Source organism: Rhinoderma darwinii, chromosome 2 (genome assembly GCF_050947455.1).
Source record: "Rhinoderma darwinii isolate aRhiDar2 chromosome 2, aRhiDar2.hap1, whole genome shotgun sequence".
NCBI lineage: Eukaryota > Metazoa > Chordata > Amphibia > Anura > Rhinodermatidae > Rhinoderma > Rhinoderma darwinii.
Window position 1 is genome coordinate 115,040,006 of NC_134688.1, and position 22,006 is coordinate 115,062,011.

A 22,006-nucleotide genomic window follows, 5' to 3' on the forward strand; every position below is an offset into this window, starting at 1 on the left:
TTCACGCACCCATTGACTTCAATGGGTGCGTGATGCGCGAGCAACGCATAAATTTAGGACGTCGTGAGTTTTACGCAACGCACTCACGCTGCGCAAAACTCACGGACTGTCTGCACTGCCCCATAGACTTACATATGTGCGTACGACACGCGTGAAAAGCACGCGCGTCGCATGCACGAAAAACACGCTCATGTAAATGAGGCCTTAGAACATTTTCCACTTTTGCCTTTGCACCAGTCTTGAAATCAACCCATTGTGTTGCAAACCTGCACCTTTTCTTCACCCTGGTTCTGCCGCAAGTGTTGTAAACCATCAAGGTTTATGTGTGGTATCCAAGAGAGATGGCGAAGGTGCAAGGGCATAGCGATCAAAAAAAAAACCCCAGCTGCTGAGCAACCGCTGTTGAAGGATCATCAAGAACAAGGCGAAGCCGGTGGGGCAAGATTCTGCTGGAGCATGCCAGGAAAATTCATGCAGCATCCAATTTTATATGATAAAACACCGACAAAGGCCATACTTACAAATGGACACAGCCAGGCCAGAAATGCTGGTGTGTTGTTGTTTGGCATAGCAAGCAGGGTAGCCCGCTCTATGAATTATCAAGGCGTCACAAATAGGCTTCTACCTGGCTATACACGTTGTGCCTCATGACGTACACACTATCCCTCCATGTTTCACTCACTTGCACCCCATTATCCATTTATTTCTATTGAGGCACTTCATTTATTACTGCCCCCTATATTTCACTTATAGTATTACACTTGCACACACACTATTCATTTATTATTTCTTACTACACATCCCATGCACCGCACACCACTCCCCTCAAGACTAGTGGGAGTGGCTATTATTATTTAAAGCACCTGCTCGCCCTTTCATCAGCATTTCTGGCCTGGCTGTGTCCATTTGTAAGTATGGCCTTTGTCGGTGTTTTTGTATATGTCCCTGTGTTTTTATCGGTCCAATTTTATATGATGTTCAATCATAAGAGATAAAAATAAAAAAAAACTATGGATCTACTACTTGCTACACTTCGTTCTACAGTGGACTGTAGATTTGTGGTCCCATTAACAATTTTGCTATGGAGCCCAACAATTAGGGTATGTTCCCACAGGCAGAATGCGCTGCAGATGTTGCTTGCATTTAAGCCAAAGCCAGAATCAGATCCGGGAGAGCAGACCTCTAAGGGCTTGTCCACACGTAGCAGAATTGTTGTGTATTTTCCGTCCGGTAGTACCGCAGGTAGTGATGTAGTTTTTCCACAGTGGAAATCCTGCTAGTTTCTGTGGAATAGTTGTCGAAAATTTCAAAAAATAAACACTATACACCTACATTGGAAACATTCCAAAGTTCCTACGTTGTCAGCATAAATTACCCTGGTTAATTCTACCTTGCCACATATTAAACTCGCGTATGAAGCACGTGGATGTCTTGATAAATGTTTGAAAGTATGGAGCTCTTGGATAGCCAACCCTCAAGCCAGCTCATGACTCGACATTGCTCAGGTTGATTGGGCCTGGAATTTGCTGACGTCACTCTGTGGTCCCCCATTCCTCCACTAAACTCTGGATTAACTGGTCCTCAACAGATTTTCGTGTACATTTTCTCCTGATAAGGAAAGGCTGTAAGGCCTAATGCACACAGCCGTGCCCGTAATCATGGGGCCGCAATTACAGGCACGGCTGGATGCCAGCCACCCGAATTTTCGGCCTGTGCTCCCATTTAAAGTACGGGAGAACAGTTTGTATAAAGCAAAAGATGGTACATGTCCTATCTTTTGCAGAGGCGTTCTACACCCTCGGACACCTTCACGCAAATATACGGGAAGGTGTCTGTGGTCAACGCAAATCAATGGGTCCGTAATTAGACTAAGTCTACAGTCATGTGCATGGGGCCTTAGTTAAGGTTTTGTTCTCTAATGTATATGCATATCTATATGTAAAGAAATGTATCTGTATGTTTTTTGTTAATAATGGACCTTATACACTTGGTACTATTGTACTATTTTCTGTATGAAACATTATTCTGTACTTTTGTATTTGTACAAGCTTTATTCTGCGGGTCAATACGATTACAGCTAGCCCAAATTTATTTAGTTTTTTGAGTTTTACTACTTTTACAAAATTAAGCAATTTTTTTTTTCTTAAAATGTTTTTGGGTCTCCATATTCTGAGACCCAGAACATTTTTATTTTTCCTTCTATTCAGCAGTGTGAAGGATGAATTTTTTGCGGGGGAAAGCTGTAGTATTTACAACTTTTTATTACATTTTTTGTGGGTGACTAGGTGACCAAAAACAGTAATTCTGGCATTTTGTGTTTTTATCGTGTATAGGCCAGGATAACACAAACACACACAAAAGAAAGGCGTTTTTTTTTTTTTTCGATATACCCTTCGTTCCTTTTAGACCCACATCTGGCTTTAGCTAAAATAATGTTGGCTTAAAGAGGCTCTGTCACCACATTATAAGTGGCCTATCTCATACAAAAGGAGATCGGCGCTATAATGTAGATTACAGCAGTGCTTTTTATTTAGAAAAACAATCTATTTTTACCACGTTAGGAGCGATTTTAGCTTTATGCCAATTACTTTCTTCATGCCCAAGTGGGCGTGTTTTTACTGTAGACCAAGTGGGCGTTGTACATAGGAGTGTATGACGCGGACCAATCAGTGATCAATCAGCATCACGCACTTCTCTCCATTTATTTAGTCGGCGCATAGTGATCCTGCTAGATCACTATGTGCTGTCTTATACTGACACATTAACGTTACTGAAGTGTTTAGACAGTGAATAGACATTCCACGGGATGTCTATTCACAATCTCTGCACTTCGTTAACGTTTCTGTGGTACTTACAGCAGAGCAAGTGTAATCTCGCTGTAACCGGTCATTTACAGCGTGATCTCACGAGATTATGGCACTAGTTTTTACCAAAAACTAAACTACTACTTAACCGACACTTCAGGGTAAGGAGCGGCATCGCACCCGAGCGCGATCTCGCTTGTTTAACTCATTAAATGTTGCAGTCAATACTGACCGCAGCATTTAAAATCGTTAGAAAGAGGGGGCGACCCCCTCTAACAGCTCATCGCGTCCCAGTCAACGCAATCGCGGGGGGGGGGGGGGGGGGTTTGGCGATGGTTGCTATGGCTGCCAGGGGGCCTAATGAAGGCACCCAGGTCCTCCATCTTTGTACTAATGTATTGCAGTATATCGTGCAAGCGATCTGACGATCGCTGGTTGAAGTCCCCTAGGGGGGACTAATACAAAAAAAAAAGTAAAAACTAGTTAAATAAAAGTTGTTTTTTTTATGTAAAAAAAAACACCATTCACATTTTTCTCCTAGAGCATAGTAAAAAAACAAACATAATTGGTATCGCCGCGTCCGTAAAAGTCTGAACTATTACAATATATCATTTAATCCGCACGGTAAACGGCGTAAAAAAAAAAAAAAAAAAAAATAGTAAACGCCAGAATCTCTTTTTTTTGGTCACCTCATCTCCCATAAAAAAAAAATTAAATAAGTGATCAAAACGGCGCATGTACCCCAAAATGGTATCTTTAAAAACTACAGCTTATTCCGCAAAAAATAAGCCCTCATACCACTTGCAACAGAAAAACTAAAAAAAAGCTATGGCTCCCGTAATTTGGCGACACAAAATAAATTCTATTTACACTTCGGTTTTTACATGTAAAAGTAGTAAAATATAGAAAAAAAAAAATACATTTATATATATATATATACACACACACATATATGTATGTATATGTGGTATCGCCGTAGTCGTATTGACCCACAGAATAAAGTTAACATGTTTTAATTTCACAGTGAATTCCATAAAAATGACGTGCAAAAAACAATGGAGGAATCGCTTTTTTTTTCATTTTCTACCCCACAAATAATTTTTTCCCCGTTTCCTAGTACATTATATGGCACAATAAATGGAGCTACGAAAAACTACAACTCGTCCCGCAAAAATCAAGCCCTCATAGTACTATATCGACGGAAGGTGGGGAGGAAAAAAAACTAAAAATGAAAATCTGAAAAAGGTCTGCGGCGGGAAGGGGTTAAACAACCCCTTCTTTTCCTGACATCTAGTGGTTAGCAGAGGAACACAGTCCAGCAGCAGCAACAACAATGGTAAAATTCAGCATTACAAGGCTTTTTTAATGAAATCCACAGATTTGGTAGTCATGTCCTCCAGAGGGATATCTGATCTGGCTCAGAGGGGGGGGGGTTTCCTTCCTCTACTACTACTGAGTGCTTTAATACAGCGGTCTACAAAGGGTGGTTTAAACCCGACAACACCTTTAATACTTAAGAACATGCATCTTAGGCATTATTCACACGTGCGTGATAGATTTGAGACTACAAAAAACCGTGCTGTTTTCATGCATATGACGGTCTGTGTTGCGTCAGTGTGGTTTCTGCGTGTCATCCATTTTACTCAGTGTTTCTCCTCTGCAAACACTTCCTGGATTTTCCGTATTCCTTTAGCAACAGATGCGTGAAAAAACCGACGGAATATGGATGTCGCCCGTGTGCGGTCAGTTTTTTTTTCATGCACCTACAGACTTCAATGGGTGAGAGAGCCATAGAATCGGACATGCTGGGAGTATTACACAAGGGACACGCTCTGTGAAAAATCACAGATTACGAGGAGCCCCATTGAATTGAATAGTGTGACGTTAGTTATTTAAACGTACAGCACGTGGACATTCAGACGAACGTATTTCACAAGGCCTTATATGTTTTATAGACTCAAGCATTGGCGAATAGAAAATAAAAAAAAAAGCTTGGCAGCAAAATGCTTACCTTTAAGTGGCACTGCCATGGTAGACATACGCCCGAAGCAAGGCTTAGGTGTTGTAACTTGCATCGCAACAAGGCCTGAAGAGGTCTGAAAATGCAAATAACTACATAAGAATAGCTCAGAACAGGACGGTCACTGGAGCTTAGCGTTATAATCGTGTGATATTACATTTTACAATTAACGAGGTACGTTATTCAGGAAATTTAACATAGGACCTAATGGAGTCTGCACTGGATATAGAGCTTAGCTGATGGCTTTAGCCAATCACAAAAAAAACTGACGAATGTTACATAACCGGCCAATCAGATGTCATTTTGTAGAGGACGCTGCTAAATTTAACCCCTTAGTGACCAGCCCATTTTAGGCCTTAATGACCAAGCTATTTTATTCGTTTTTCTATAGTCGCATTCAAAGAGCTATAACGTTTTTATTTTTTCGTCTACATAGCTGTATGAGGACTTGTTTTTTGCGGGATTAGTTGTGCTTTTTAATAGCACCATTTTTGGGTACATATAATTTTTATATTAACTTTTATTAACCTTTTTGGGGGGGATTATAAAAAAAACCTGAAATTCCGCCATTGTTCTATGCATTTTTAAATTGACGCCTTTCACTGTGCGACGTAATTAACATGTTACCTTTATTCTATGGGTCGGTACGATTACGGCGATACCACATATGTGGAGGTTTTTTTATGTTTTACGACTTTTGCACAATAAAAACACTTTTGAACTAAAATTATTTGTTTTTGCATCGTCGCTTTCCAAGAGCCGTAATTTTTTTATTTTTCCATCAATGTAGTGATTTTTTGGGCTTGTTTTCTGCGGGACAAGACGTAGTTTTGAATGGTACTGTTTTGGGGTGCATGGGACTTATTGATTCATTTTTATTATGACTTTTTTGGGGGGCAATGGAAAAAAATTGCAATTTCGCCATAGTTTTTGGCGTTTTTTTTTTACGGTGTTCACTTTGCGGTTTAAATTACCTATTAACTTTATTAATGGAGTCATTACGGTCGCGGTGATACCACATATGTGTACTTTTTTTTTTTTTTACACTTTTACTAAATAAAACCACTTTTTATGGAAAAAAATGGATTTATTTTTTTACTGTACTTTTTATTAATAATCTTTATTTCACTTTGATGACTTATTTTATTAGTCCCACTAGGGGACTTTACTGTGCGATGTTCCGATCGCTGCTATAATGCTCTGGTATACTTCGTATACCAGAGCATTATTGCCTGTCAGTGTAAATCTGACAGGCAATCTGTTAGGACGTGCCTCCGGCGCGTCCTAACAGGCATATGTCCAGGGCAGACCTGGGGGCTTTTATCAGTCCCCCGGCTGCCATGACACCCCATCGGAGACCCGCGATTTCATTCGCGGGCCGCCGATGGGTGAGAGAGGGAGCGCACTCCCTCTGTAAACAAAGTTAAATGCCGCGGTCGCTATTGACGGCATTTAACGGGTTAAACGGCCGCGATCGAAGTAAACTTTGATCGCGGGCATTGGAGCAGGAGCTCAGCTGTCATCAGACAGCAGAGCCCCGGCTCCTGCCTGCACGGGAGACCCGTGCAGGACTTAGACTAGGCTGACGTGAAAAGGCGTATTAGTGGTCACTAAGGGGTTAAAGAAAAAGAAAAAAAAAAAAAAAAAAAAAAAAGGATGAACCCCTACTGAATATTCATGAGCAGCCATTTTGATAAAACACAGATTATTCTGTATCAATCATCGCTTTATACAAACGCCCACCCCTGGAGACCCAGTCTGCATAGAGTATATGCAGCCTTGACCATCTCCCCGGATAACTGTACTCACCAAAAAGACAGAGGTCAAAACTGTTTTTTCTTTTGGCAAAACAATGGATGAACGGCGTTTCCTGAAACGGTTCTGGTTTAGCTCTCCCTACTAATTAACGCTTCGGCTCGGGCCAGACTTCTGTTTTGTAGTGAGCGATTTAATCATTGTCCGTAGGAATGCAATAAACCAGGTCTACAAGAAAATCGCTGTGATATCACTAATAAACCGCGGTCCATAGGAATGCATGGAGTAGCTTGAAAATCTCTTCAAAATCGCAACAGGCAGGAGTGTAGCTCTAAAATCCCAGCAGGAGATTATACTTTTAGTCACCTGACAGGAGCGATTTTGAACAGATTGTCCAGCTACTCAATGCATAAACTATGGACTGCGATTTATCACTCACTAAAAAAAAAAATAAAAAAAATCTACGACTAGCCCCAGCCTAACTGTGCACTAACAGAAATACTAGTCGCAGGAGGAATAAACCAAAAGTTACAAATTTGTAGGGGAGGAGTATGCATGTGAGAATCTGCACTGCAGAAGGACTAAACCAAATGATGACTACTACAGCAGCACACAGTGTACGTTATATGAAGAGAATAACACATGTAGAATATATTCATCATGCAAAAACATGGGGGGGGACGAAAAAAAAAGAAAAAGCGACAATTGGACACACAAGTTTCCCATTTTATACAAAAATTCAGCTTACCATGCCACTCTTCACCGGAACATTTCTACTTTGCACAGGGACCCTCTGGGCCAAACTCAGTTTTCCACAATTCCCAAAGGACGCTCCAGCGTTAGAAAGAATACTGGCTAATGCCTGTGAATCTGCAACAAACTCTACAGCGGTGGTGCCTGACACAAAGATACAAAACTAGAAGTCACAAGACCTAATAAAAACCTCTGGAAGGTTCAGTGGGAAATGCATCCTTTTGCTCACCCGCTTTCTTTATGGGATCTCTTTTTCCTGCAGATGAATCCACTTCTGATCTATTCATTTCATACCTGGAAGGGAACAAGTTTTATATGGATGAAGCCAAATCTACTATTATGCATTAAAAACGTATCGGTCTGGTCCAGAAAAACCCTATTAGGGGATGCCGAGTTACAAGGAGTGGTCTCACAATAACAACCCCTGCCCCTATTAAGGCAGATAAATGGGAAAGTGGGGATTCCTCTCTGAGCCAGGACGGAGAGAGACGATCTGGCCTGTCCATTCATTATACCGGTCAGCCACTTATCTAAGTGTCTGGCATATAATGCTACAGGGCTGTCTAGCCGGGCACAGCTGATTACCGGGGGTCATAGACGGACTTGTTTTGGTGAAGGTGGAGGGGGGGGGGGGGGGCATCACTCAGGATCCATAACTATCCAGAGCAGAAAGCAGCTAAAAAAAACGCATCTCGCTCTGGAGGACCTGGACGGTCTGCATTCCATAGACCGCTCATTGATTTCAATGGGCACCGTGTGAAGGTAAATGAAACACTAGCTGCCAGACTTCCCCACATCAAAATATATAATTATATGATCTATGAATATATCTATTAATATGGCTATATCCACATACTCACTACTGCTCATTAATTTCAACACACCACCCAAATCTTGGAAATGAGCTTGTGATGAATATGGATTTGCTGTATTTAGCAAATAAGGACATTTTGTACTTCTGAACACGGTTTGCAAATTAATTGAGCCTTGATTACTCAAAAAAACGAAATAATCTCTTATCAAAGTATCCACCTGTCACCGGGCGATTATCGTGCAGACAAGTGTTAATATAACGCTCGCTACCGATAATTGCTCTGCGTAAACAGGGCAGCGATCAGCTGATGAACGATCAAACGCTCAATCATCTGCTGGTCGTATCGTTTTAAAGAAGTAAAATATTATCGTTGTCGGCAGCACATCTCTGTGTAAACAGGGAGACGCGCTGCCAACGTGATAATAATGGATGGGGATGAGCGATCAGAGTAACGACAGCTTGTCCCCATCCTTAGCTCCGCGTGACCGGAACTAATGAGCGTTGATCAACGATTTCTCAATGATCGGCGCTCGCTGCACCAGCCGCTTATCAGCCGGTGTAAAAGGGCCATTAGCAGCGATCACAGCAGCGCAAACACAGAGCATTCTGCCAGTCAACGTGTCTAAAGTTTCAGCTCAGATTGCAGCTTACTTGATTTGGTCTCGTAACTTGCACATCAGGACCATACCGGTCCCGATGATCCTAAAGGACGTCATTTGGATTGCAATCAGAACTCTGGGGTGGTCATGTTCTTCAGCACCTGTTGTCGTTCTTTTGACTGAACATAATATTTGTAAAGACAGGAGTAATGTTTTTGGTCGTTATCTTGCTGTAGCGTGAAACCACAACTAATAAAGCGGGTGCCGAAATGGATGGCATGGTGCACCAGGATGTTGTGGTAGTACTTGGGGTCCATGTCGAACGAACAAAAAAACCTTTCGCCTCTTGGACCCAAACTTTGATTAGTCTGTGAAAAGAACCTTCTTCCACTGACCAGTGCTTCAGCTTCTATGTGTTTTACCCCACAATAGTCTCTTTTTATTAAAAGGGCCTAAGCTAGAATTTTCAGGCTGCAACACATCCCTTCAAGCCATTGGCTACAAGGCGGCGTTTGACCGTCACGATTGAAGCCGTTTTCAATCTGCCCCATTTGGAACACAAACTGATGAATTTGGCCTCCTGTTTTGCGGTCATTCGAGGTTGTCCAGACCGATCACGTACACTCTTGTTTTCAGCATATCTCAAGGGTACACTGCACACTACCAAGGGTGCCCTTCCCCAGGCGAGCAATTTCCCGCAAACTATGCCTGCATTTCTCAAAGAGACTACGGAATGTCGCTTTTCGATTGAGAACTTCTTCCTGAAATAGCAGATCGACTCCTCATTTCTGTGCAAAACACACGTATCATGTTCATCCTTCAGAGAAATCGACGAGTGTATTGAAATTATTGAGCAGGAGAGGATAAAGGGGGGGGGGAAGGGGGGTGTCCAGAGTGAAGAGAATAACCAGGTAACATGCGGGTTTAAATATATATATTCCCCTACGGATATTCAATCCTGTGTTTAATGCAAAATAGCCATCTGAATAAAGCCTTAGGCTCTATTCACATCTGCGTTCGGGTTTTTTCGTTGTTCTGCTATAGGAGCACCATGCAAAAACCAGAACTGCCAGATCCATTGCATGACGGAGAGCAACGGTGATTATGGAACCCATTAGAGACGATGGGTTCCTTCAGAGTTCCCGTCATAGTGCCCATGGTTTTGCTAGACAGATGCCCGAAACAGTCAGATGTGAACAGAGACTTACCCAGCACACGTGCCAGGTATTACACAGACTCATTAACACTTGTCATTATGGAAAGTATTACTAAGGCCCCATGGACACAACCGTAAAAATACTCTGTAATTGCGGACCGTAATACGGTCCGCAATTACAGACCCATTCAGTTCTATTGGCCGCGGACACCTTTCCGTATCGCTACGGATAGGTGTCCGTTCCTTTCAAATCACCAAATTATCATCAGTTCCACTTCTATTAAAATCATAACTAAATTTATAACCAAAAAAAGGTATCGTACTAAAACCGAAGTAATCAAAGAAGAAGTGAAGACGTTTTAAGCAAAAGACAACTCTTACGCAACGCTAGCTATGCAATTGGATTAGAATCACAGCCCTAGGCATATTCTGGGTCTCAGTTTTCACTTGAACACTACATTGTAAAGTCGCCTCTAACACACTTCACCAAAACACATACTTTTTGGCTGCCAATAGAGAGCTTTCTCCATCTTCAGTAAGTGGAATGGACTTCACAGAATTTACATCCCGACTCCCGAGGGGCGGTGAAGACATGCTCAAGGCCTGCGGACGGGCAGTCGGATTCATCTGCTGTAATACTGGATTCTCCTACACAAGCAAAAAGACATAAAAAAGCCTCTCATTTCATATTTCTGTCATTCTTTTTAACAATCTTATGAGATGGCAGAATTACTACTAACTTGTGACTGTGGCTTATCATCCAGGTTGGAGATTACAAGTTCTTTTAAGCTGCTGTCTGGGAAATGACTCTTCAAAACCGGATTTTTCTTAAACACAGGCTTTGGATCGTTCACTAAAAGGAAGAAAGTGTTAGAAAAGGGACTCCATGCAGGGTACCGATGTTAGAAAAGTCCATACAGAACAATTGTAGCAGAAATAAGAGGGACCAAATTATGTAGAAACAAACAGATGCCTCATTATTTTTTATGAATTTTCTTGTAATGACACGTGCAGGAAAGAAAATAAAATTGAATTCTTATTTAAGAAGGGAATGTAACACCTTTAAAGGCTATGTACACCGTTGAACCCAACTTTTGAATTAACCCTTTGTTCTGTGTGGTTCAAAACAACTTTAAAATTGACTTTTTTTTTTAAAGAGACAGCTTCTATGTAACCTGTATACATAGGAGCTGTATTGATCCTCTAAATTTAAAAAAATAAAAGTAAATTTCAAATTATTTAAAACATTGTTTCAAGAGCCCAAAAAAATAAAATAAAAGAAAAAAATAAAAAAAATGTTGGATCAAAAAGGTATACATAGCCTTTAAGGACCAAGTCATTTTTGGCCTCTAGTACCACACAAAATTTAGATTTTTCATCTTAGCATTCCGGAACAAAATCTTATTTTTTTTAGGTTTTATTCGTATTAACGCAGCAATATGGAGTATTGAAAAAAAAATTACGTTGCTCATCGCTGACCCAATAGTATCTATTTTTAGTACATGTGATTGATACACCAAATATATGAGTGTTAAATTGGGCTGGTTTCACACTGCGTTTTTGTCCTCTATTTAAGGTAGGAACACACAGGGCAGATACACTGCCTACAAGTGCTAAGCATATCCGTCCCTAAAACTTCAGGGAATACCGTCCGAAAAACCACACCAAATTGTGGTGCAGTACGTCCGCTGCGGAAAAGCTACAAGGAAAAAAAATACAAAAAAAAAAAAAAAACTCATTCTTACCACCCGGGCGTTATGGCGACATGTCCCTCAGTTCTGAGCGCAGCCCGGCCTCCTGGGATGACGCTGTAGTCCATGTGACCGCTGCAGCCTTTGATAGGCTGCAGCAGTCACATGGGATGAAACGTCATCCCAATAGGTAGGGCAGCGCTCAGAAAACTACGCATCGCCATGACTACGGCCGAGGGTAACTAGAAGCTTTTTTTTCCCCTCATTTGCGGTTTTTTTGCCGTAAAAGAAAAAAAACAGAGGGCTCTTTGTTGCAGGTTTTACCCCCTCACGCTTGAATTCAAATGTGTGTGAATGAAATTTGTTCAAATCTCCCCCACGCTGCTGCTACTGTACTACGCTGCGGATATTCCACAATAAAACCCGCTAGGGAAAATCAGCAGTGTATACGGCGTATGTGTTCCTACCCTTAACGTATTAGTCGGGAAAAAAGTAAGTATATGGTAAACGAAGGCGGATGCCCAATAGTCACATCCGTCACCCATTGACTATAACGGTATTCATTTATCAGATACGTCACAAACTCTCATGACTGTTTATCCATTAAACAGATGCCATTATAGACTATTGGCTATGCTGCCCATGCACACTTGAGGGATTGTCTCCCGGTGATAAGGCAATGGTTAATGCCAGTATAGAGTGTCAGCTCTGTGGGATCCATAGAGAATCTTCACACATACAGTACTTAGCTGCACGGTGGGCCGACTAGCCACGCTAGGGCAAGACCTACAGAGCTCTGCTTGCTTTTTATCTCGGCCTGCAGAGCTAGGTCACTGGAGCTTTCCAGGGGTGACCTAACTGTCCATATAAGCAGAGATAAGCAGCCTGGACCCTGGCTGCTTTGAAGATCTTGAAAGGGGGGGGGGGGGATAGTTAGCAGCAAAAGAGAAAGGACAGAGGGAGGTTGCTGGTAATCCCAGTTGCTTATCTCTGCTTGGTGAAGCTACATTACTGGAGCTTCCCTGGAGTAGCTCCGGTGATGTAACTGTCCATATATGGACAGTTATGTATGTCACTGGGGCTACTCCAGGGAAGCTCCTATAATGTTGCTTCCCCAGTCCAAGATAAAAAGAAGCTGGGGCCTGTAGCTGCTCTGAAGGTCTTGCCGTCGCAGGGGATAGTCGAGCCACCGTGTGGGTACATGTGAGGTTCTCTATATGGCAGAGCTCTGTGTGTATACCAGAGCTGACACACTATACTGGCATTAACCATTGCATCACAGGGAGACAATGCCTGAAAACGTGCAGGCAGAGCAGCCAGAGTGTGTGGGCAAGGCGGCCTTTCCATATGTGGACAGTCATGTCCCTGGAGTTTCCCAACGTATACGTTTAACAAAGGTTAGTGCCATACAGTGGAATCAGTCACCCATAGGCTATTATAGCACCTGTTAAGGTAAAACATTTTTACTGGATGTAATACCGTCGACTACGCTATTCTACCAAGCAAAAATAAATAAATAAAAAATCCACACACGACGTATACCATCCGACGAAGGCCAAAAAAAACAACCACATTTTTGGCCGGAGTTGTCTTTACAATACAAAATTTAAAGGGACTATAATTTGACGTACAAAACATACTAGGGCTAGTCCACAAGTGGCGTAAGAAATCTCATCCACATGTTGCATACGTGATGTTCGGGGACTCCGTGCACAAATTGACCCGCGGTGCAGTTTTTAAGCTGCAGCATGTCAATTGTTGCTGGTAGATTGTTACAGGTTTTCCCCATTGAATTCAATGGGGATCTAAAACTCGCAACAGTCAAGAGTTACGACTTTTGCGGCGGAATCGCAACTAGGAAAAAAAAAAATTATATATATATATATATATATATATATATATATATAAAAAAAATGTGTAACACTTTATTCACCTTGTACTTACGTTCTGCAGGCCAGCCTCCTGGGATGACGTTTCGTCCCATGTGACTGCTGCAGTGGTCTCCTAAGATGAAATGTCATCCCAGGAGGCCGGCTAAATGTTACAGTTTTCCCCAGTAGACATTCCGGACAAAAAACTGCACCACAAGTTGGTGTGGTTTTTCGCCCGGAATTCCCTGTGTACCTTTTTACACGGGGCGGATACACGGAGTACGTACCCTTAGAATATACTGGCAAACTTATGTAGAAAAGTGCAGAGGTGCCTGTTAAGACCAGTGGTATGCCCTGTTTGAACAAGTCTGATCACGATACGGTGACACTCAAGGGTCAGTTGTGAGAAAAATATGTAAAAACTAAAGAATCACTTTTAATCACAGAGTACCTTTAGTCTTGGAGAAACATGACATCCTGTCTAAATTAAGGGATGCGGACTGGCTTCTTAGCACAGCATACATTGAACTTCGGACCACCTGCAAAAAAAAAACCATGAAAATAAAGACATAAGATGTCATGAGAGGCTGGTTTGTTTTGTATAAATGAAAAATATTTTGGTACATGGACTATACAAAGTATAACTACAGTTATTAAGTACATGCTTTAGGGCCTGTTCACATCAGCGCCGGGTTTCCGTTCATATGTTCCGTCAGAGGAATAGATGAAGGGAAAGACAAATGGAAAGTATCCTTTTCGTTTGCATTACCATTACCATTGATTTCAATGGTATCTTTTTGTTTGTTTGCCTCTGTTCCGCTAGGTTTCAGCTTTTTTCAAGGCAACCATAGCGCAGTACACTACGCTATTGTTTCCGTGAATAAAAACAGAAACCTAGCAGAATGGAGGCAAACAAACAAAGAGATACCATTGAAATCAATGCAAAGGAAAACGATACTTGTTCCTGACAGAAATGTGGCTATTTGTGCTATATATCCTGTTTCGGGAAGCCGTCCAGCAGCTGCAATAACCCACAGAATAAGAATATAAAGAGCATATTATAGATGCAATTTATTAAAAGGTGTCTGTCTTAAAGATTCCCTTCAAAAGGAAATCGGATTTGTTGTGGAATTCACATCAAAATTCTGCAACATCAGAGAACAGGATTTTAAGGGTATATTCACACAACAGTCGCTAAAATTTCTGCGAGTAGAAAATCTATTTCCTACATGTGAATGGGGTGGTTTCTGCAGCATTTGCTAGAATTTCTGCAAGACCTTAACAGAGGAAAGAGACAGTTGCAGAAATTTCTGCCACGAATCACGTGTAAACATACCCAAACAATTGCAGATTTCATCCATTGCAATGGGTGAAATCTGTGCCGAAATTCATACGTGCGTGTGTTTTCATGTTCAACAGCAACTTACCATGTTCTTGCAGATATTGGATGGTTGAGAAATGGAGGACACTCTCATGGGCACCCTCTGAGCCAAGCTAAATTTACCGGCAGCAGCATTTGGTGCCCCAACATTAGAGAGAATACTAGCCAAGGCTGCTGGATCGGCTTTAAACTCGTCAAAGCCACCTGAGGGAAAAAAATAAATATTTTACGAACATATTTTTATGAATGTGGTTTTTTTTGGTTGGTACAATTTGATCACTAAACAATGAATGTGCCCATCTTTGCAAATTGACCGACATCGGTCCTATTAATCTGAAAACAGTGCAAGGTCCAAAGAATTCCCTTCTATTTACCCCTCACATCAGTTTCCTGATTTTTCTGACCATGAGTAACTTCAGCTAATGGTTCCCTTCTTCTGTGACTTTCCGGAGGATTCACAGTCAGTCCTGTATCTGTAGTTACTTGAGTCCGATCTCCCTTCTGTGAAAAGTTGAACGGTTGGGGACGAGTGCAAGACTTTTTTTTCACTGCTTTACCCTAAAAAAAAACAACAAAATGAACAGGGTAGAAGTAACAGTCGCGGGCCTGAAGAAAAGTTTGAGAACTCAATCATATATATGTTACATTGTTGTTAATGACAGTCCTGGCCAAAAGTTTTGAAACTGAGAAATTTGGGGTTTTAGATCTTTTAGTCAGATGTTTCTCTGGTATACTGAAGTACAATTATAAGCACTTCATACGTTTTTAAACTTTTATTGACAAATACATCAAGTTTATGCAAAGACTCAATATTTACAGTGTTGACCCTTTTTCAAAACTTCTGCAATTTACCTCAACATGCTGGATATCAGCTTCTGGGCCAACTCCTGACTGATGACAACCCGTTCTTGCCTAATCAGTGCTTGGAGTTTATCACAATGTCTGTGTTTTTGTTTGTCCACCTGCGTGTTGGGGATGGACCACAGGTTCTCAATGGGATTGAGATCTGGGGAGTTTCCTGGCCATGGACCCAAAATTCCAATGGTTTGTTCACCGTTATCACTTTTGCCTTGTGACATGGTACTCCATCAAGCTGGGAAAAGCATTGTTCACCACCAAATTGCTCCTGGATCCATGGAGACGTTGTTCTTGGAGGATGTTTAGATACCATTCTTTATTCATAGAAGTGTTCTTAGGCAAAATTGTGAGTGAGCCCACTCCCCTGGTTGAAAAGCAACCCCACACATGAATGGTCTCAGGATGCTTTACTATTGGCATGACAAAGGACTTATAGTAGCGCTCAGCTTTTCTTCCCCGGACAATCATTCTTCCGGATGTCCCAAACAGTCTGAAGGCGGCTTCATCAGAGAAAATAACATTACCCCAGTCCTCTGCAGTCCAATCCCTGTACTTCCTGCAGAATATCAGTCTGTCCTTGATGTTTTGCTTGGAGAGAAATGGCTTCTTTGCTGCCCTTCTTGACACCAGGCCAGCCTCCAAAAGCCTTCTCCTCAATGTGCGTGCAGATGCACTGACCTCTTCCTGCTGCCATTCCTGAGCAAGTGGTGGACTCGTGATGAACTGCTCCCATAGCCAAATCCTCTTTAGGAGACAGTCCTGGCACTGGCTGGACTTTCTTGGGCACCCTAAAGCCTTCTTCACGGCAATTGAACCTCTCTCCCTGAAGTACTTGATGATCCAATAAATGGTTGATTTAGGGGCAATCTTACAAGCAGCAATGTCCTTGTCTGTAAAGCCCTATTGATGTAAAGCAATGATTACTTCACGTGTTTCCTTGGAGGTAACCATGGTTAACAGAAAAGGACAATGGTCTCAAGCACCATCCCCCTTTTTAAAAGCAACCAGTCTGCTCATAATTCAATCTGCATGACAGAGTGATATCAGCTGCCTTGTCCTCAATAACACTTTCTCCTGAGCTAACGAGAAGATCACTGATATGTTAGCAGGTCATTTTGTGGCAGGGCTGAAATGCAGTGGAAATAGGTTTTTTTTTGTGATGAAGTTAATTTTCGTAGCAATCAATGACTTTGCAATTCATCTGATCACTCTTCATAATCTAAAACTAATGCAAATTGCCACGATAAAAAATGAAGCAGCAAACATTGTGAAAACCAAAATTTGTGTCCATCTCAAAACTTTTGGCAAGGACTGTACATCTACCAATGGTGTAGAGTACATGGGGGTTGTAACACACCATCGAGTGTGCATTCCCAAGAAAGTAAGAATAAATAATGTTAACATTTTCCTGTCCAGTTACTAGACTTTTCACAGCGAGATAAGCGCAGGGAAATATCTCACAGCCAGTACCACGTCTACTGCTTACATGCATATGTGCCAAGACATTCGAGCAACTTTGACAAACTAAATCTGTGTTAGAGACGCCTGATTACAATCACGTATCAATGACGCACAATTGTCTGTCAAAATGAAGTGTCTATTTAACTAGCGTATTCTCGGAGCCCAGGGTTCTGGGCCTGAACAAGGCAGAAAGAGGACAATAGTAAGTCATGAACAAGGAGCCTGTATGACTCCATTGGGTGCTACACGTACACAGCTATGCTCCTAGGGGAGAGAAGCTCTGTACATAGGTCATCCATTGGAGTATGCAGCAATTTTTGTTTTTGGAAGACTCATACAGAAAAAATCCTGATGCTATAGGTGCAGGAGAAAAGGGAGTCTTCGAGGGGCGCTGCTACACTCGGGATAACATACAGACCCGTGAACAGTAGTAAATCACGTATGCAGTTGAAGTATCAAGGTTTATTGTAGATGACAAGGCTACGCGCTTCAATGCCGCACCGGCATCTTCATCAGGCCTTAAGAAAAAATCCTGTAGCTGCCTAGACTTATTATAAAGTGAGACAGATGTTGGTAAGAAGGACCTCCTATTTCATGCTTTACAACAATGTATCTAAATACAATCTCCTACTTTGGGCACCATTGCCCTTCCATTGAGGTGTTCCGTTGGAGGTTTCCGTCGGGTTAACCCCTAAACGGAGGCGCAAATTTAAACCTAAGCTTCCGTTTTCCCATCATTGACATCGATGGTGACGGAAACGTTGCTAAAGGTTTCCGTTGGTCACCGTTGTGACAGGGTTGTTTTGTCAGATATTGTTTAAGAATTGGTTGGAAGGGTAAGTGCCAAGACCTTGGCATGTTTACAACACATGTTCAAATAGAAAACCATTTCATGGTATATTGTTTTATAGAATACATCGCGATGTACACTGGAAAATGGAATGAAAAGGTGAACACAGAAAGGTAAAGGACATTCATTTCAATGTTGCCCTCTCATACCTTCTGAAACTGGTTCTGCCAGGACTGATGCAGCTTTTGGAAGTCTGGGGGTTCCTTGGTTTTTGAGGGAATTGGCAGTCTGCTTTTTGGAGGGTCCTGCGGCACGCGCTTCTCCAGTGGTGGTTTTTGTTTTCCCGGCTGATCCCGAGCATTTAACCCATTTTCTTTCCCTTCCACCAAGGTGTTCTTCTGTACTATTGAGGACTTGCAGCTAAACCCAAATGAAGCTTCATTGTAAGACTGCATTTCCAAGTAGACGCCTTGGGCACTGTTCACATGAATGCTCAAGCAACCTCCTAAGTATCTGTCTAAGAAAAAAACAAAAAAGGTTCATTAACAAGCAGTATAATAATACGATGAACTAATGAAAGCAACTGGAATAAACATAGCGTGGTCTCAAAATCTGCTTCATAGCAGATTCACCATTATATGATGTTCACACCACGTTTGATCATTCCCAGCGTATACCTCCGACGGAAGGCTGCGACGTAAGCCACTGTATAGGCATACTTTACCCACAGGACCCCGTAGTAAAAAAACAATTCATGAAGTATCCTTCTTGTTTTAAGGCTGTACTCCTATGTATGGAATAGCATAGTCTAATCCGCTATTCAACACAGCAATAGAAAAATGCATTTGCCAGGTGCATAGGGTCCTATGAATATATCCGCTGGGAGCTTTCCTGGCCCATACGATGAACGTAGTTCACGACGATGATGTGAACAGAGCGTTACATCTGCAAAGATCAAGTAACTTTGTCAATTCATTGCAGTACTCATCTCATATTGATTCTTAAGGTTATACTCTAGGTGCCTTATTCACAATTTTTCTGGTCGTTTTTGGAAACAGTCAATAACCTGACATCTGTGCTCCTATAATGCAGCGAGACAGTTTTTCCTATATCAGATTACTGTACAAGTAATAAAAAAAAATATAACGAGATCAAGCTCTGTGCAAAAACACTGGGAAATTTCAGCTGGGAAGCCTGCAAAATTGTAAATGGAACCCTGGGCTGTATGAAATGCTGTAAAGCACAGCAATGTATTTACAAAGTTTTTGCAAGATATATATATATATATATATATATATATATATAGTCAACCTACCCTTCCACGCCAAATTATTTCTTGCAGAGGATTTCCCTGTCTTTATATACCTGCACCATTATTCCATGGCACTGTACAGATAACGTATACACTCACATCAGTCTCTCACCCCTGGTCCATAGCCACACAAGATACACTAGGGGTTACGAAAAGCGGTACTCCAGTTGCTTTGAAACTACAACTTCCAGCATGCCCTGACAGCCAAAGGCCTTAGTATTGAAGCGAAATGCGGTCAGGAATGCTGGGATTTGTAGTTTTACAACAGCTGGAGCACCAAAGGTTGCTTGACCGCTAGACTACGGCCTATTTGACAGGAAGCCAGATTACCTACTAGAAGGCAATTGTTAGCAAGAGGAACTCACAAGAACTGGGGGACCATACACATTTCATGAGGGGATCAGGTGTGGACCTGTTTCAGCTTACAGGACCCCATAAATCAAGGTAATCATGGGGGTTCCCACTCAATCAGCTGTTAACACCAGGGAACAAAAATCTTAATGGAAGTACTCTAACGGTCTACCATGGGGCACTGTGGAGCACCCAAACAAATCAATGGGCATCCACTGCTTTCAACACACACAGTAACTGAAGACCAGAACAGCACTGGGTCCTGAGAGTCCCTGACAATACTCTGCTCACAGGGTGTCCCCAGTGTTGGCGGCCTCAGCAATGCATGTACATTTACCATTAAATTAGAGGGCCATTAGGGCATTCAGAAGAAAGATCCGCTTCAGTTTTCAGCCGCTCTCGCTAATAGATGGGGGGGGGGGTACTAAATGTTCGTCCTGTAGGGCTTTCAAAAAGGGTGTCGTCAGCCTGTACCTTTAAGAGACGGAGGTGAAATTCCTGAAGTTTCATTCATTCGCAGATTAGCGACAGTTGTTTGCTACAAAGGGTTTAAACAGCGATGCCCCCCACAGCAGGACACACATACGTATGCTGCCCCATAGTGACGTTCAGAGGGCGGCAGGAAAAACGTAACGTTTATACATACCTGCTCTAACCGCCTCTCCTGTACACGCAGCCCGGCGCGGCGCATGAAGCTGACCGGATCCCGCATCGGTTCCGGCCCCGATCTGCACCGAGTCTACGGATTTAGCTCCTCTTGCAGGTCCAGCTCAAGTCCCACAATTCGTAAAAAGCTGCTATCCCTGATTGGTCGAAGACAGAAACACAAACTTACATGGTCACGTCCCTTATGACCAATCAGCTTCCAGCAAAATCCGTGACGAAAGACGCACTGAAACCACGTGACTATTCTCTTATTGGCCGTAAGCTGGGAAAGTGAGATCACCTTTGAAACCGTTACGGACTGCACAATGCGAGCTGTGTTTAGAGCAAGGCGTGCTATACATGCGCAGTGTAAATTTTGAAGCCGAGGAACGCCATGACTGTACTCCAACTTTGTGTCGTATTTGTTTTTTGTTTTTTTCTAGAAACTTTGTTATTTACATTTTAATAACACAACAGAAACCTTTGCATTTTTATGGTTTTGTGTAAATAACTGCAACTTTCTTACATATTTTGACGTTTAATTCATTAGCATTTCAAGATCTCTGCTTGCTGTTGGCGAAACGTTTTTATTTACATAAGAAACTATCCTTATCTTGTCTATCTGACAGTTGCATTGAAGATTACCAGGGTAGCAACCATGACCATTAGGTCACAGCTTCTTCCCTGTCTCTAAGGGTAAATCCACAGACATGTAGCGTAATCGATTTTCCGCAATGGATTTAGTTGCGTAAAATCCGTAGCATAATAAAGTAGCAGCAGAGTAGATGAGATTTGAACAAATGTCATCCACACGCTGCATAAATAATCAGCGTGAAAAAACGCTCAGAAATTGACCTGCAATGTGTTTTTTTATTCCGCAGCATGTCAATTGTATTTGTGTAATCGTTATTTTGTTACAGGTTTTCCCCATTGAATTCAACGGGGAGGTAAAACCCACATCACATTTCAGATGTTGCGATTTTTGCGGCGGCTGCAATTCCGCCTCAGAAATCGTAACCGAGAAAAAAAATAAATCTTATGCTTACCCATAATTCTGTTCTTCTTCGTCCGTGCCGGCCTCCTGGGATGATGTTTTATCCAGTGGCGGATTAAGTAGACCACGGGCCCTGGGCTGTTACCCAAACTTGGGCCCCCCTTCCTCACCGCCGCCCTGCCGCGCCGTAACTATTTTTAACACTACCTTTCTGGGCAAGCATTAACAGTGTTACGATTTCCCTTGTCACAGGGCTGTGTCCATACATACTGAGAGTATCACACTGTGCAGGGACACATCCTCCTGACAAGGGGAATTGTCTATCAGTCCTGGACTACAGAAAGACTTTTTGTGAAATACAAGGATTCCTATAATAAACATGTCAGGAGAGGTGACAGATTCTCTATAAATCTAGTGACTCACAGGTGACGACGTCTCAGATTCTAGTAGTTTTCTTCCTCTTTTCTTCTCCATCCGATCCAGCGCTCATGACGACTTCTCCCGGCCATGACTCATTTCTGCAGAATTTGCCACTCAGACGTCTCCTCACTTTTCCAACATTTCCACACCTATAAACGAAAATAAAGTTATTATGGTGCCACATACTGTGCCCCTAAATATAATAGCACTAAACACTGCGTGCCTGAATATAATACCACACACTGTAAAACGCCACATACACACACAGCCCCCTGTACATAGTGCCACACACAGCCCCCTGTACATAGTGCCACACACAGCCCCTGTAGAT

General features: G+C 42.1%; 1 protein-coding gene across 6 annotated transcripts in view; it reads right to left on the minus strand.

The window, feature by feature from the left end:
• Nucleotides 1-20,508, minus strand: part of TROAP (trophinin associated protein) — a 32,703-nt gene extending 12,195 nt beyond the window's left edge. Inside the window, exons 1-11 of one of the 6 annotated variants that reach the window (XM_075852176.1) lie at nucleotides 20,263-20,508; nucleotides 19,954-20,090; nucleotides 18,163-18,470; nucleotides 15,219-15,402; nucleotides 14,891-15,048; nucleotides 13,915-14,002; nucleotides 10,642-10,754; nucleotides 10,401-10,549; nucleotides 7,562-7,626; nucleotides 7,328-7,476; nucleotides 4,816-4,900 (exon numbers count right to left, since the gene is read on the minus strand). In XM_075852176.1, coding sequence (XP_075708291.1) covers nucleotides 4,816-4,900; nucleotides 7,328-7,476; nucleotides 7,562-7,626; nucleotides 10,401-10,549; nucleotides 10,642-10,754; nucleotides 13,915-14,002; nucleotides 14,891-15,048; nucleotides 15,219-15,402; nucleotides 18,163-18,408 — 1,237 coding nt within the window. In that variant the 5' untranslated portion in view covers nucleotides 18,409-18,470; nucleotides 19,954-20,090; nucleotides 20,263-20,508. Of the gene's footprint in view, nucleotides 1-4,815; nucleotides 4,901-7,327; nucleotides 7,477-7,561; nucleotides 7,627-10,400; nucleotides 10,550-10,641; nucleotides 10,755-13,914; nucleotides 14,003-14,890; nucleotides 15,049-15,218; nucleotides 15,403-18,162; nucleotides 18,471-19,953; nucleotides 20,197-20,262 lie in introns of those variants that run through there. The other 5 variants (XM_075852173.1, XM_075852174.1, XM_075852177.1 and 2 more) reach the window with 5 other exon arrangements.
• Nucleotides 20,509-22,006: the final 1,498 nt, after the last annotated feature.